The following is a 16,380-nucleotide window of genomic DNA, read 5'->3' on the forward strand; positions in this document are numbered from 1 at the left end:
TGGATGTTAACATTTGTGAAAGAAGCAAAAATGCGGTGTTAATGAGCTCAAAGGCAGAATGTTGGAATATAACAGCGCCGAACATTTGAGCAACGTAATGCGTGCGATCTGAAGGCAGGGAGTTTTCTCTTTGTCAGTCACGTGACAAATTACACACACTAGACACACTTTAGGATGTTAACTAGCTAATGTTAGCATAGCCAGGTCATGGCCAAAAGATGCTAGAGAGAATTTGACTGACACTCCTTTGTGGCGGATCACGGCGATGGCCTTGTTACTATAAACCGTGGAGATGATTTCGATTTAACGCATGTGCAGGGATGGGAATACATACGATTTTATTGATACCAATGCCGTTATAGAGTCTCCTTATCGGTCCATTTACTTATCGATTACCTTGCTGTGTGGGGACAAAAAAAAGGCCCACAACCGTTATATTTAGGGGAAGTCCTGATTAAGTCTTTTTGGCCAGTCCTTTAAATATTGGGTACCTGCCGATACGGAGTCAGATCCAATACTTAGGCAGGGTCTGACATAACTGATGGCCGGGGCGATGTAAAAGTTTATCACCCCAGCGGCATTCGTGGTCATACTTGTAAAAAAAAAAAATAAAAATAATGTTCGCGAAAGAAACACACGAGGCTACGAAAAGAAAGATGGGAGCAACAAGACTCCTGGGTGGAAAACAGTGACTGGGGTGTCATCTCATAGCATTCTAGTCATATTATGAGACACTTCGCTGAGGTACTTGTGGCTAGCTAGCCATGCAGACAGCCGCGTTAAGCTTGGGAGGCATATGATCCCAATGAATCTGACAATTTGGAAACCGTTCGCAAGTGGAACTGGTTCTCAGTTCCCATCCCTTCACAATGTGGCATGAGGCTGGATTACATTTCCATGCTTTCTTGACTTGCCTGATTGGAGGATTCTAGGTTCGTGCATAGTGACCGACTTAAAGTGCTAACTGACTTTTTTTTTTTATAAGAAGATTTGGTGATGAGCTTTTCGTGACTTATGGTCATCTTGTTTTAGAAATACAAAATACCATTATTCAGATGAACAATTCGTAGCAACGTTGCTTGTGGTTATTTATTTTAATGGTCTTTTGGTTGTTATTGTTCTCTTTTAAAGTCCTGATTACTGGGGCCTTGAGTTCTATTGTCTGTGTTGTTTGTAAAAGGTTCGTCAAGATGGATGCAAACCAAATCCACCCTCAGGTATAAAGTAACCTGACCTGACAGAACCAACTGAAATTGTTGCCTATTGTAAAAAAAAAAAAAAAAGGTTACGGATGTGTGGCTATCAATAGGTTCTCTTTTTGCAACTGTCAAACAGCTAATTTTTCAAGAATATAGAAGTGTCCCTATATTTGTAGCTGGCAGGACTGTGCAAGTCTAAGGAGTTAATCACATTTCCAGATACAGTATATACACAGCATACACATGTAAGATGAAGGGGTGATGGGGGGGGGGGGGATAAACCATATCTGAACATTAGTCTGGTTCTTTACCTACCATGCGAGTGGGGAAGAAGAAAAGACCCTTCCCTACCATGTGAAGAAGCACGAATAAAAGTCATGTCACAAAAAAAAAACGTTCCTGTTCATTCGTTTTAAGAATAACGAGCACAGACCCTTTTAGTGGAGACGTCATGATTACGTCACGGCGTTAGCTGGAGGCAAAACAAAGGCAAAACACTGGAGGCAAACACGAATCACCTCAGAGTAGTGGGCTAAGGTGCCAGAATCGAAGGAATAATGGCTCCAAATTGAAATTGAACACTTTGTGTCGCGTAAAGGTTAAATGAAGTCTCGTCTGTTGTAGGTATGGATAACGTCATGCGTCTAAAAGTTTGTCACGCCCACCTCATCAGAAATTGGGGAACTTCTCTTGTTATGCTAACTCTTAGCGCATTAGCTAACTTTGTTAGCTAGTTGTACGGCCAAGAGACAAAACTCATCTGTTAAATCTTTGCGTTTAAAGTCTTGTAGGCCTACATGACCATTCAGGACTTAGTTATAGGCATGTAAAGATTTATACGCCCTCAGTTTCTTTTTACTACACACGCTTGGTTTCTCTATCAGGTAGCTGTAACGCTAAATGTCTGGCCATTCCAACCGGAGGTAATCCTGTCAGGTGGTCCGTCCACTGAGTGAGCATGTACGGGTTGGCCAGTCTGGACCCGTTGGTTCATGTTAACTTTAACCGAGAGAGTGGCCGTACATATTCAGAGAAACTCCCGTTTTCTTCAGCCATCGTTAAAAAAAAAAAAAAACAAGCAAACAAAACTCGCAAGCTAGCGTTAGGCTAACGGGTTATTCTGCCTCCACCTAAGCCCCGCCCACAAAAGTAAGGCATAATATTTCCTAACAGAAAAGGGGTCCATTAGATTGCATTCAGAGTAGCTTTGAGAAGGACATCACGTAGACAAGAGGGGCGAGGAGGAAGAGGTACTCACATCCTATACGTGCGATACATTATTCTGCTCCAGAACGGAAGGCAGGCAGAGCAGAGAAAAGGAGGGAAAGAAATCACACAGGAAGAAAAATGAAGGGTTAAGTGACGGACAGAAGGCAGGCAGCTGGCACACACACACACACACACACACACACACACACAGGTCAGCCAATGACCCATACACACCGGGGTTGGTTTCACAGACACAGTGGATAGGGTTTCATGTGCCAATTTTCTTTCCAGTATCTGTGAGAGCAACCCCAACATGCAATGACTCGGTGAAACAGGACAAGAAGAAGAGAAGGAGAGATTAGTCGCGAGCAGAACACAAACATTCACAAAGATTTATGGCATGAAACAGACTACAGCTCACGACTGTTGACGGCATGTAGAAGTCCGTTATGGATTTGACAGATTGAAAGAGGTGGTTGGTTGACAGAATGATAACATGCTTATAAAAAAAATAAAAAAAAAAAAAGGTTGGAAAAGTTGGGCTTTAATACGTTTAAAGACAGACGGACTGCAGACCAAGTTATTGTCTTCACCGGGCCAAGGGTTGGCCGGACGTTTTGTAACATGGTGGAGTGTGTGTTGGTTGGAAGTTGGAACTCTTTTTCCAGTGAAAGACCCCTAATGATCATCCAGTCGTCGTTCCCTGTGGAAGCACCGTTTTCTGAAGGGCATTTCCACAATTTCACACAAATCAAGATAGCTTTGCACCGCTTTTACACCCTATTTGATGTTTGGTCTACCCGTAGACTGTATATAAAAGATGGACGACATTGACCGCTCCCCAAAAGTGAAGCCAAAACGTTGACCGCCCCCCCCTGGTGGCCGGCTGCAGTATAGGTCATAAGCCCCGCCCACTCCATGTTAGCGGATGGGACATGGGCCAAACAAAAAAAAGAAAAGTCAAAAGTACACGTCAAATAAATCCCAAAGATGCAGCCATTTTAGGTAGTTCTTCTTTTCACCCTGATGTTTGTTCAAGTGTTCATTTTTCGTTTGGTTTTAATTAGTTATTTGATGCTATAAAAAAGGGGGGTGAAACGTCATGATTGACAGCCGACTTAAAAATCAATACTGATTGTTTTTAACTGGTCAGATGACTGTTTAGTTGCTATGCACTAATCATCTGGAGAATGTTTCAATTTTAATGTGGCTGAATATGTTAACAGAACACCAGTCTCATTTCTACTTTTTATGTATCATGTTTTTGTAATGTACGCCAGATTGAATTAACGATGTTGATCTATTGCATCTATTTAGAATCTAACGGCCATATTTTCGATAACCTTCTTTGGAAACGAACATGTCAGTCATGCACTCATTTTTTTTTTTTTTTTTTTGTTCCTCATACATTTCTCCTTCACCAATACACCCCGCAGCCCCGAGGCAGAAGTGACCTACTTGAGCTTGTTGGGGTCTTCCTGCGCAGGCTTGCGGAGGAAGGTGGCGCTGGGGTTGGTCGGGTGCTCTCTCTGAGACCTCTCCGTCGCACTCTGCTTGGCGGGAGCCGCGGGAGTCTTCTTGGCTGATCGCTTGATTCGCTCCTCCAGCATGCTCATCTCTTTCTCCGACAACTGGAAAGGACAAGGGAAAGAATTTACAGATCCGGAGTGTGTTTTGGGCCTGCCCCCCCGCCCCCGAGTCTTGTATGACACCTCAAATGCATGAAGATGCCAATTCTTACATTTCCTATTAGTTTATAGACTTGGTCCCCACAGACGTTGTAGACGGCCACCACGGTGTTCAGGGCAGCGTTGCGGACAGACGTGTCTCTGTCGCCGATGTGGACGGCGATCTCCTTCAGACACTTTGCTGGGGTTGGTTGGCATACATTCATCCCATAGCCCTCTATCAGACAACCCAACTCCTCCAGACACTCTAAGGACGGGGAGGAAACCACAGAAACAATGTTATTGGAACACTTCTCTTCCAATAGTTGGACAATGGTGAAGCTTTAGCCGGTAAGCAAGCTGTCTCTCGAGACCCTACCAGCTCTCTGTTTGGAGTTCTTGGACTTAGTTCCATCCATGAGGAAAGGGAAGACCTTGGATGCTGGGTAAACCTTACACAGCATGGCCAGAATGGCCCGAACATCTTTGCGAACCACATCCTTTGACTCTCCGACCTGAGTAAGTGAGGAAACCATGAGCAAAAAACAAGCTTTACAGTGGCTTACTTTATCATTCCGAGTGCGACGTGTGCTCACCTTGACTAGGAGGTAGGGGACGAAGGAGTTGGCCTCGTACTCGGTCAGGTGGTAGTTTTCCCTGTTCAGCATGGCAAACAGCAGCTTTAGATACTCCAGCACCTTCATCAGGACTGTGGTGTTGGTGTCAAAGAACCGCAGGGTGAACCACTTCAGGATCAGGTCCAGACAGCTGATTGTGGCTTCGCTCTCACACTCCAACCTCTACAAAAATAAATAAATTACAAAAAACACACAGATTTTACTACCAAAACTAGCCTACTCCTAATTCGCCACACCTTTGTAGAACCGAAGAGCAACCGTTACCTCGATCATGACTCCTATGGCCTTGACGTGTCTCTGGAAGTCAAAGTGAAAGAGCTCATCCTGCAGCCACTTGGCAAAGCAGGTGGCCATCTGAGTTTTCAGCTGCTCCACATATTCATCCCGAGGAGTGATGAAGTTCCACTTCAAAATCTACGAAAGAAACACATTGCGTTATAACGGATCAGAAATACCGTCGACTCCAGTTTGTAATCCAAAACTGCACTGCACTACAGGCTCCAAAGTGTCCATAAAGTTAAACAAACGGCTCTCTATGACGGATTAAACAAAAAACGGGACTTTGGGAAGGTGCGATTGCATTAGTTATAGCCGGGTGGACCTAATAAACTGGCAACTGAGTAGGTTATGTTACCGTCAGGAGAAAGACTATCATTCTTATTTTAAAATCATGTGGACAACAGGGTATAAACACGTAGATCTTTCAAGTGCAATACAAGCTGTGGACAGAGACTTCACTTTACCATGCTGAATTGCGGTGCAATTGGGTTTACCCTGCTTACTTAATCAGCCTCCTCTTGTTAATAACCTCTCAAATATACAGTAACTGCTACTGCACCAAGCCACTGCGACCACACGACGCGTTTTTCAGCCGGTCAAGTACCTTCAGTTGTTTCTCCTCTTTGATCCTCTGCTCCTTAGCGCCAGGGATGAGGATGAAGATTGGCCCAGACTTATCCTCGTCGTCCTTCAGGCTTTTGGCCGCGGGCTTCTTTCCAGCTGCACCCTGAGAGGCGAGGCGACACAAACAGTGTGAGGGAAGAGTGACTGAACCGATGTGCTCCGTCCGTGGTCATGCAATTAGAAGTGTGTGTGTGTGTGTGTTTAATCGTGGTCTTGTTTTGTGTGATTTGAGTGACATAGAAGAAGAAGAAGAAGAGGTATAGGTGACAAGACAGTAAGAGCTGAAACAGGAAACAAAAAAGGGGTGTGTTACGCTGAAAAGATCTCAGTGCGGGTTAACACACAAACAGTGTGGAGTGCGGAAACACTGAAAACGCACACGTTCATGCATGTGGAGTGACCTGAAACCTTAAAAAAAAAAAAAAAAAAGGTGACCTCTCTCAGGTTTGTGCTTCATCTCTGTGAGCATGCATACACTTTTTGATTCATCTCATGTCGGTACGTCGACAGAGGATGTACTTCCTGAGGCAGCTGAGGAAGTTTAACCTGCCACAAAAAATGCTGGTTCACTTCTACACTGCCATCATAGAGTCCATCCTCACCTCCTCCATCACCGTCTGGTACGCTGCTGCCTCCACCAAGGACAGACGCAGACTGCAGCGTATCATCCGCTCTGCAGAGAGGGTGATCGGCTGCAACCTTCCATCTCTTCAGGACCTGTACTCCTCCAGGACCCTGAGGAGAGCAGGGAAGATCGCTGCCGACCCCTCCCACCCCGGACACCATCTGTTCGACCCCCTCCCCTCTGGCAGGAGGCTGCGGTCCATCAGGACCAAAACCTCCCGCCACAAAAACAGTTTCTTCCCCTCTGCAGTCAACCTGACAAACTCTCACTGACCCCCCCCCAGAACACAAACACAAGCTATACGTTATATTAACGTACATCACCCCTGTCCCCCCTGCGTTACATTAACGCACCCACCCCCTACTGGACACTTTATCTGGACACTTTACTTTATTCTGGTCACTGCACTGTTGTTATTTATCTTATCTAATTTTTTTTTTTTTATTTTTATTTTTATTCTTATTCTTATTTTAGCTTTTATATTCTACTATTTGTTATCAAAACAATAGCACCTTCAGACCACAGCAAATTCCTTGTAATGTATGTTACTTGGCAATAAACAGTTTCTGATTCTGATTCTGATTCTGATTCTGTTGCGTGTTAAAAGCTTAAAAACAGACGTCCGCTGACCTTCGTTTCACCTGACAACTTGCGTGCCCGTGTGCAATTGATCTAGAGCTGTATGTTCTGCGGCAGTATTAGTGATTAGAGAGACGCGGGATTAGTCCGAGCCAGGACCTCAGCAGGTCATGGCAGAGAGCAGCTGTACAGGGGTTAACATCTGTCGGGCTAACGAGTATCCGCGGAGAAACTCCGCCCCCGTCGGCCGCTCGTGTACTCGTGAGCTCACAGCTGGCTTTAAAAGAAGTAGCAGCATGTAGATCGAGTGCAAGTTTCATCACAAAAGACACCTGCTACACATCTACCTGTTGACTGCCAGCAGCAGCCTTCCCTTTGATGGGGGGCTTTTTACTAGCATTACTGTCCTTGTCCTTGGAGGGAGGGGGAGGGACAGGTTCCTCGGGAGGGGAAGGAGGCTGGGTGAGTAGAAAAACCACATCATGTTTACACTTCACGATCATGAAATGACAAATAAAAACCAAAAATGGTGTACATAGAAAAAAACAAAAAACTACAACTGAAGTACAAATGATGGGTGTGCAGTGATGTTGATATGTTTGCAATGTAGTAAGTCCCCGAGGACCCATGGGTGGTCATTTAAGTGGGTCCCAGGGAAATTGAGTGGGTCCCCGATTAAAAGTCGCCGTTGCAAAACAGTGTCTTGGGGGAACGAGCGAATAAAACCACAGACGAATCCAAATCTTTGTTGACGTTGTTTCACGTAGCAACAGGGACTTTGAAAACCGTAACGTGCAGAAAAGCTAGACTTACCCCAGCAGCCTACGTCCGGTGAGCCAGACTAGCGGAAAACACTAATACGGCGCGCTGGCTTCAACAAGTGGAGAGGTCACGTGACCGGGCTCGAGTTGCTTCGGTATGCTACCGAGTTCAAGGATTCCTTGCACTGTTACAGATACAGGCTTAAATCTTAAATACTTAAATACAAGTTACTCAAATAAAAAAAAAAGGCAGTAACATAAAAAGCTTCCAAACACTGCAGTATTGACAATTAGTAACCTTTGTCTTGTTGCAGCGAAAGTAGCATGTCACGATGATTGAGACGACGACAATGGTGACCGCCGCATTATATGTATTTTTTTTTTCCCCCCAGCAAGGTTTCTTTTGTTTATTTCTAGGATTTCAACACAGAACTCATCACATCTAAAAACAAAAAGAGACATACCTTCTTAGCAGCCACTCCTCCTCGGACCTTCTTGACTTCGGGTTTACTGTCAACGTCGTCGCTGGCTGGCTGAGACCTGGAGGCTGCAGAGGAGGGGGCATGGGTCAAATATTCTCTCAAGCGTGTCAGTACAATGTGCTTAACTAATTACTGAGCAGCCGGTCAACCGGTTACTGAGCCAGCGATCGAACCCTGCGATTAGCGGATGACCCGCTCTTACTTTGAAGGGGAGCGGACGCTTGAGGGGTAAATGTGCGAATTTGGGGATCCGAGTAAAAAAGTAATTCTTGTGATGTCATACAAACCTGAAGCAGCTCTGCTTGGCTCTGCAGAGCCTTTTCCCCCTCCAGTTTTGGCGGGACCACCAGGTTTGGCCGGCATCACCGTTCTGGCCTTTTCCAACATGGCTACCACCTGATCCTTCGAGGCGGGCTGCGGGGAGATGAGAGGACAGAGAGACATTAATTACTGCAAACAGCTATGCATCACTTGCCCGGGGTGAGGAACCGTATATAACAACAAAAAAAAAAAAAATCGCTGTCAGTACTTTGAGTTTCCCAGTAGCCTTGGTCATCTTGTCGTAGCCCAGGTGCATCATAAAGGTGGGCAGAGCGTCCTGAGCTTTCTTTCTCACGTCTCCATTTCGGTCCTCCAGGCAGGTGTAGAGCTGAGGGACACACAGCATCAGATCCCCCGGCACTGTCCTCAGGGTGGGCAGCTTCTCCGCTAACCAGCCTAGCACCTGGGTGATGAGACGGCAAAAAACGTGAGTCTCTCATCAGCTTCCAGACGGTACAAAACATGGAATTTCTCTTCCTCCTCAAATGAAGACAGTAAAAAGGGTTTGTGCATCTGTGTGTACCTCCTGTCGTAGGAAGGGATTCTCCCTCTTCAGCTCCTCCGACAGGTCTTCTCCTTCCAGCCACTCCTTCATCCCAGTCTGCTCCACCCAGGCTTGCAGAGTGGTCATGGCAGCCGTCCTTACGTTAAGCTGCAGGGGGACAGAGATGATGACGTGACGCTGTCCCCGGATCGCCTTTTTCTGATTTATTTTACTTTGTGGACATTTTCCAGTATTTCTCATTCATGTATTCTGTAGCAGTATGCTCCACATGTGTTGTACGTTCATATATTTTCTTTTATATTTTTATCAAGTAGAGAATTGTAAACTGATGTAATTTAATGTTCAAATTTGGTTTCATTTTAGTATAAGCCTGAACCTGCGTTAGCTTAATATGCTACCTATTGTATGGCCTAAGGAGCATTAACTGTACGTACAAGACAAACACTCTTTTGACCTTGTGCCTCGCCTCCATTACCGGAGGGAGCTACAAAGCCCTACTACTTCAATCACTTGAATGTAATCACTTGAAGCAATAGCTCACGACAGGCCGTGGTACACTGCAGGTTTTGTTTACGGTGTTTTAAGACCGGTGACAGCGAGTGCAGAGCCTCCGCGACCGGTTTAGGTTGACAAAGAAAAAAAAAAAAAACAGCAGGAGTGCCGTTAGAGTTAGCAACTTTCGTTAGCACTGCTCTGTAGCATGGGCTTGCCTCAAAAGCAAGCGAATGGTCTCATCCACCCATCGGGACTCGAACCGCCAACCTGCTTCTACCTTCCCGTGCGACAGTACCAACCACCATGTAATAAGTCTGCTTCAAATAAAACCTCTCTCTCTCTCTCTCTCTGCTGCACATAGATTCACGTTGAATAGCTTGTTCTAAAACCCAGAAAAAGGTGGTTCAAGACGAAGGACGCTTGATTTTATTTCAAAAAGTTATATGCAAAAGGGTTTCCATCCAAGCATTTCCTAAAAAATTAGCTAATAAAAAAAAAAAAAAAGCGACAAAACTTTTACACTTTTTTCTTTTCTTTTTGTCAAGAAATGGTTTCTGCAACAAAGAGAGACGATAGAAACGCGTTTGCCAAATAAATAATGATATGGCAAATATTGCATGGACAGATCAACTGTTTGGTCCTCTCCATCATCATCATCTGATGGAAACACACCTAGCTCAAATAATCACGATCAGGTGGTCACGTAGTCAGGCAGACGCACTCTCTACTTTTAAGAGTGGGCTTAAAACTTTGCTTTTTGATAACGCTTATAGTTAAGGGCTGGCTCAGGCCTGCCTGGACCAGCCCCCTAGTTATGCTGCTATAGGCCTACAGACTGCTGGGGGGACTTCCCATGATGATGCTTGACTCTCATCGCTACAGTTATTATGTTTAGTCGTAGGTCTGTTACTATTAAAGCTGCTATTGCTATTATTAAATCATATCTCAGTTATTATTACAGCCGTAACTACTATTATCAGTCACTATAATTATAGCTGCTATGGCTACTGCTGCCATACATCTCTGCCTGCCTGTCTGTCTCTCTACGTCTATCTCTCTCTCCCCCTCCCTCTATGTCTCTCCCCCTTAATAAAATCTACTTGTTGGAGTAATAAATGACTAAAGTCGTGTTAAATAAGTCTATACTACATTGCTGTTGAAAGTGGAAACACAGGTGTATATTATTGAGTGTATGTGCTCAGTACCTTGCTGTCTCCCAGTACAGTGATAACAGGGATTCCCAGTGCTTTAACATGCTGCTTGAGGCCGGGTCCCAAGGCTGTAGCCAGCTGCTGCAGGATAGTCAGGGTCTGCTGGACCTGGAGACCACAAACATAATTCATCATTTTACACTTTGTCCAGTTCGTACGAAAACCTCTGAAACAACAAGTCGATTGAAGGCCAATCGTTTCAAGTGTTTACATATGACAAGCTGCTGTGGTGGCAGTGACGGCCTTTAGATCCAGTACTAGCCTCGAGGTTCGAATATATACGGCAGGACTGGGCCTGCTCTCCTGCTTACCAGGATCTTGTTGGAATCTCCGAGTCGTCCTTTCAGGGACAGAGGCAGCTCGCCGATGTTGGCTGTGATGAACTTGGCCTCTGAGATGATGGCTGCAGCCTCGTCCAGGCCCTCCTTCCTGATTTTCCAGTTCTTATCCTCGATCTTGGACACCAGATCGGACGTGATCTTGTCACTTACAAGACGGGAGGGAAAATGAATTCATTTTTTTTTTACTGGCAACTGGATTTCAAAACGAAACTTCTTACTGAGACGCTGGCAGGGTTCGGTTACCTGATATCCGTTCTGGGCAGTAGGTCCATGATGTCCTGTCCACCTCCTCCTCCTCCTCCTCCTCCTCCATCTTCTTCCTGATCCTCTCCTTCATCACCCTCCTCCTCGGCTGCCGCCGCCGACTTCTTGGTGAATCTGATTGGAGCTGGGGGAGACTGGCCCTGCATCTGTGAGACAGATACACACACACACAAATAGACGTCAGCCACGTGCCACTCCTTGTACATAACTTGTTGTCTTGGATTTTTACAACAACAAAAAAAAAAAAAAATCTGTGATCCACAACGAAAGTCCCTACATTCTTAAACTCAGCATCTATCTGTGTGAGGAGAGCGGGCTTCTCGTCTTCAAAGAACATGCGCAGAGGAGCCCCCATATAAAGGTACATGACCCCCAGCAGGGCGATGGCGGCCGTCCGAACGGCGGGGTTAGTTGCTCCCAGAGCCGTCTTCACGTTGTTGATGAAGCCCTTCACGTTGATGCTGGGCAGGAAAGAAAGATCGACACATGTCCCTCAGCTGCTGTAACGCTTTGAAGAAAATCATTTGCTGAATTGTTTAAAATGAATGAACGAACAAACATTCAAATAAAAAATGAGTAAATTACCCAGCGAAGCCAAACTCCTTCATGGCATTAGCCAGCCAGTTGAGAGCCTCTGCCTGGTTTTTAGGGTTCTTCTGTGCAAATGCCATAGACACGACCTGACAAATAAAAAGCAAGCCGTTTAAATACAGCATATCCATCATCAACATGACCTACTGGCCCGTTGAGCACTCTTTGAGGGATAAAAAAAAAAGTATTTTCAAGTTCTATGTTGGCAACTTTAACAAAAAGAAGAAATGGGCTAAAAAAAAAAAAAAAAAAGACACCTGTTCAGCAGTCCACGGCAGCGAGCAGGCCTCTCCAATAGCGGTCAGTCCCTCTTTGGCGTTTCCGCCACATTTGACGTCTCCGACTTTATCCACCAAGCCGTCCAAAACCACAGAGGCTGACGTTTTGGAAAACTGTCCCCTCTGGGCTACAAGAGCCACGATGTGGAGCTTCATCTGCATCACCTATACAGGGAAAGAGGAGAACCACAAGGTTGGAACGGGTACATCCCCAGTCCCTTATCGATTGTCCCTTGCTTGACCCGAGACCGCGATTCTGGTCCGTCATCGCGGAGGTTGTTCCAGTTGTTGGAGTGAGGATATGTGTGACACCACCATCTGGGCTGATAAGTCACTTTCATCAAATTCTAAAAAGGCCCTGTTCAGACCTGGTATTAACATGCGTCCTTGGTGATCCGATCACAAGTGGACAGCTTTAATACCAGGTGTGAACGCACCCAAGGCGCATTGAGATCCGCTCGGACCACGTTCAGAGGTGGCCTGGGCCACATGTGGCCACATTCTAAGACGAGTGAGCGATACAGGGAGAGAGACTGTTAAGTCCAGAGGTGAAACAGTTAAAGGAAAACGGGAAACTCAAGCTGCTGCTACACTTTATTTTATCTTTCTAAAATTCAGCACTTTATTTTAAAGATGCACAATTTTTCAAAAGCTATTTTATTTTCTCTATTTTATTTTGAAATGCAGCCCTTCTTTTACTTAATGAGAGAAGAACATTATACATATCTACAGTATTATATATCTGTAGAGTTCAATGTTAAGTGACAATAAATATAATATTGTCAGAATGTTTTTGAATTGTACTTTATTTGATTTGACAGTCAGTTGTTGATCACATGCAGACATTGATACAACCACTAGGCTACTTCAATATATATATCGCACTAAATCACGAGGCAAGTCAGACATTAGGACGTTCCGGCCCTTTCCTTGAGGACATTTTCTCTAACTGGACCTCTTTTTTTGAATTTGAGTTGAACACCCCCTGCTCTAGAGAATGTGATGAGGATGAAGCCATGAGCCAGCAACACTTTCAAAAAGAGCTACTGTGAAAGACAAAATTACGAAAGTAATTTCCTGGAGGCAACCTTGCATTCCAAGTGAAAAGCAGCTGCTGCCGCGTCACTTCAGGGAAACAGTCGAATCAGCAAAGATGCGGTTACCTGGAAGTTGGTCTCCTTCCAGCCTGGTTTTTTGGCCAACATCCTTACTAAGGCCTGGCAGGGCATCTGTGCCTTATCCATGGTCTCAACAGCCTGGAAGCACACACGGATCCATAATTAACATTACTGTATAAACGAGATAGCGACAACGTCGGCCTTTTCCATGGCTTGAACTGATTATATATATATATATATATATATATATATGAATAAATAAATAAATACTTTACCCTTTGGAACTCTTCCATACTAGCCAGTCTCTCCTTCCAGTTAGCCGAGTCCAGCTGCTGTAGACAGACGGCAGGAAGTACACCTGCTGCCAGATCTTCACACGCCTCAACCTGACATGACACACACACACACACTCCCCATTTAAGTAATCAGAAATTACAACAACAGCAACATAGTCCCTCTGAGAGCCACGGTGGTTGGTATTCAAATGATGATGATGATAATCAAACAATTCATCGCTATTAAGAATAGTCAGGATGTAGAGGCAGGCTCCAATAACTCAGACAGACTGAGCGGGTGGATGAGCGTCCCGATATTTGGAGGGTGGAGCACATGACCTGCTGGGGGCGTGGCTGAGTGAGGCGACTGTATAGTTGTGACATCACAACCTTACAGAAGTCCTGGCGGCTCGTTTAAAAAAGGCACAGTGTCTGAATACGGGCTGTGTTTCATTTCTCTTGGACTCGGTGTTTTGATCCTTTCACAGTATTTATACAGCACCCAGAGCTGCTTTATGATCAAACAAGACATGGACGTCTCACTTTCTACAATATGGGACCTTTAAAGAAGCCCGGTATAACCTACGGGCCTTTCTGAAAGCCTTGTCATGTAATGCGTTTTCCACAGAGGAAATGCATTTCTTCCAGGGAAAACGAGTCAATAGCGGCTCCCAATGTGTTCACGCAGACTCACCGACAGTTCAGTCTCTGTGAATTCTTTACTGTCAGGGGTCTTCTTTGTTTTTCCACCAGCTGCAGAGGTTGGTTTGCCTTTTTTAGATGGACCTGCTGACGCCTGCAGAAGAGAGACAAAAACGCTTCAAGTATAACTGTAGACAGTCCTACTGTCCCTAACCCAGCAAAATTGGGCTACAACCAGGTGACAAAGTATTTTTTATTCATTTTAGTAGAGTATACCCTGCTGGCAGCAGCAGTTTGGGTCTTCTTGGGTGGGGCAGAGGATTTGGATGGAGCTTCAGCAGGAGTAGCTTTAGCTGGTGGCTTTTGCCCCCCACCACCGCTGCCGCCGCCGCCGCCGCCACCGCCGCCACCACCTCCTCCTCCTCCCCCCTTCTTCCCTCCAGGGAGCTCCACTTTATCAGCACCCTCCTTTATCTGTTAACATATGAAACAAAAAGGACAGTGGTTAAAAAATAAAATAAAATGTAGCTTTCTCCTGGTTTGAAATTTATCACAGCTGATGAGGGTTTCATTTCCCTTCACCCCTCTTCTACAGATCCTTACTTTATCTAGTTTGAGTTTATCCAGGTCAGCCAGGAAAGGGTTCACGGCTTTCTCTCCCACCACTTTCATGGCCGTCCCCAAAGCTTCGAAGGCGGCGTCACGCACCTCTAGAGCAGAGTCGTTCACTTGCTGAAATTGTTAAAAGAAAAAGAAAAGTACAGGTACACTTTTAAAAGATGACATTTGGGAAAAAAATGGGGAGGTAAGTGTCTTTCCGCCTTTTTTGGATGAAATCTCACACCTAGCTGTGGCCCTGTTCATACATCCGTCCTGGGTGATCCGATCACAGGTGGACAGCTCTAATACCAGGTGTGAACGCACCCAAGATGCATTGAGATCCACATTTCGGAAGTGGTCTGGGCCGCTCGTTTCAACATTCTTTTTAGCAGTGTGTGCTTGGCCACATTGAAGGACCGCCCACTCGACTGGCGTCCTCTTCGTAAGCGGACGTACGCACTCACTCAGAATGCGAAACAACAAGAGGAAGACGGCAAACAACAGGCAAAACAGATGGATGAAGGACGCGCGAAACACGCTGTCCTCCGGCTGCTCTGCCTCAACTCTCTGTGATTTACAGGAGTTTCCTGATCGACAGACAGCTTTACTTGTTGTTAAAGTAACCGCTAACTGTAGCTGTACCGTGAGTTAGTTAGCTCAGTTAGCCGTGCAGCTAGCGCTCCGCTGCCCGAACTGGGAGCTCAGAGCACCGGGGGGAGTGTTGGGGCTTACACCGCTAGCACCGGAGCTTTGGGCCGCCTGGAAGAGGAGGTTTAGGGAAACTGTATTTAAGCTTTATAGCTAACAGACCGCTAGCTGCACGACTATCTGAGCTAATTAGCTACTGGCAGCTACAGTTAGCGGTTACTTTAGCAACAAGTAAAGCTAAATCTGTCCATCTAGAATCTCTGTAAATCACAGAGAGTTGAGGCAGACAGAGGACATTAAAGTTTCACCAGAATCAGTGAATAAAAAAATTTTTGTTTTTGTGCAGTGACCAGTGAGGAACGCCCCCAGTAACACTCCTGGGGCATCTACTGTTTTTCCAGCCTAATTCTTCTAATTCCAATCACAAGTGGTCACTGGAGACGCATGTGGAGACGCATGACGTTGGTGCCAGGTGTCCACAGTCGTACTTGGATCGGATCACCCAGGACGCATGTTGATACCAGGAATGAACAGGGTCTACGTCTACCCTATGCCCCAGTGCTGTATGAAAATCATTGCTCTCAGTATTTGTAGTATGTCTTTTCATTTCAGTCCGATGTTGAGACGCCATACAATTGCCAAAAAGGGAAAGGGAGTATGGGGCTATGTGTACCTTGATGAGAGCAGCACAGAAGGGTTTGAGGACGCTCTTGGGCAGCGTGGCCTGCGTGCAGTGTCTGAAGGAGCGGGCCAGAAACAGAGAGGCCTGCTGCTTAATGGAGGGGTTCTTATTGTCCATCACAGCCAGGATGTCCTCTGACAAGTTCTGGAGAGTAGTCTGGGAAAGAAAAAAAAAAAAAAGGTATCATAATAAATATCACATTATATTACACTACAGAAGAATAGACAGCAATCCATCCATCCATCCATCCATTTCTTTCAGATTAGGGTGTCCTCGGAAATACATTAGAAGCTGGTCCGGAGAGTCAGCAGAGTGCTCTAAAAATAACGGCAGCCATTAAATTAGG

At 45.5% G+C, this 16,380-nt stretch overlaps 1 protein-coding gene across 1 annotated transcript in view; it reads right to left on the reverse strand.

The window, feature by feature from the left end:
- ckap5 (cytoskeleton associated protein 5) overlaps positions 1-16,380 on the reverse strand; it is a 33,996-nt gene that overhangs the window by 7,544 nt on the left and 10,072 nt on the right. The window contains exons 11-33 of the mRNA XM_070907303.1: positions 16,026-16,190; positions 14,708-14,836; positions 14,393-14,578; positions 14,157-14,258; positions 13,463-13,573; positions 13,233-13,325; positions 12,049-12,234; positions 11,786-11,880; positions 11,478-11,661; positions 11,180-11,346; positions 10,907-11,081; positions 10,590-10,703; positions 8,908-9,036; positions 8,593-8,787; positions 8,351-8,477; positions 8,046-8,128; positions 7,168-7,278; positions 5,597-5,719; positions 4,978-5,127; positions 4,672-4,875; positions 4,455-4,590; positions 4,150-4,343; positions 3,867-4,039 (exon numbers count right to left, since the gene is read on the reverse strand). Coding sequence (XP_070763404.1) covers positions 3,867-4,039; positions 4,150-4,343; positions 4,455-4,590; positions 4,672-4,875; positions 4,978-5,127; positions 5,597-5,719; positions 7,168-7,278; positions 8,046-8,128; positions 8,351-8,477; positions 8,593-8,787; positions 8,908-9,036; positions 10,590-10,703; positions 10,907-11,081; positions 11,180-11,346; positions 11,478-11,661; positions 11,786-11,880; positions 12,049-12,234; positions 13,233-13,325; positions 13,463-13,573; positions 14,157-14,258; positions 14,393-14,578; positions 14,708-14,836; positions 16,026-16,190 — 3,332 coding nt within the window. The remainder of the gene's footprint in view (positions 1-3,866; positions 4,040-4,149; positions 4,344-4,454; positions 4,591-4,671; positions 4,876-4,977; positions 5,128-5,596; positions 5,720-7,167; positions 7,279-8,045; positions 8,129-8,350; positions 8,478-8,592; positions 8,788-8,907; positions 9,037-10,589; positions 10,704-10,906; positions 11,082-11,179; positions 11,347-11,477; positions 11,662-11,785; positions 11,881-12,048; positions 12,235-13,232; positions 13,326-13,462; positions 13,574-14,156; positions 14,259-14,392; positions 14,579-14,707; positions 14,837-16,025; positions 16,191-16,380) is intronic.

The sequence above is a fragment of the Enoplosus armatus genome, chromosome 6 (genome assembly GCF_043641665.1).
Source record: "Enoplosus armatus isolate fEnoArm2 chromosome 6, fEnoArm2.hap1, whole genome shotgun sequence".
NCBI classification, from domain to species: domain Eukaryota; kingdom Metazoa; phylum Chordata; class Actinopteri; order Centrarchiformes; family Enoplosidae; genus Enoplosus; species Enoplosus armatus.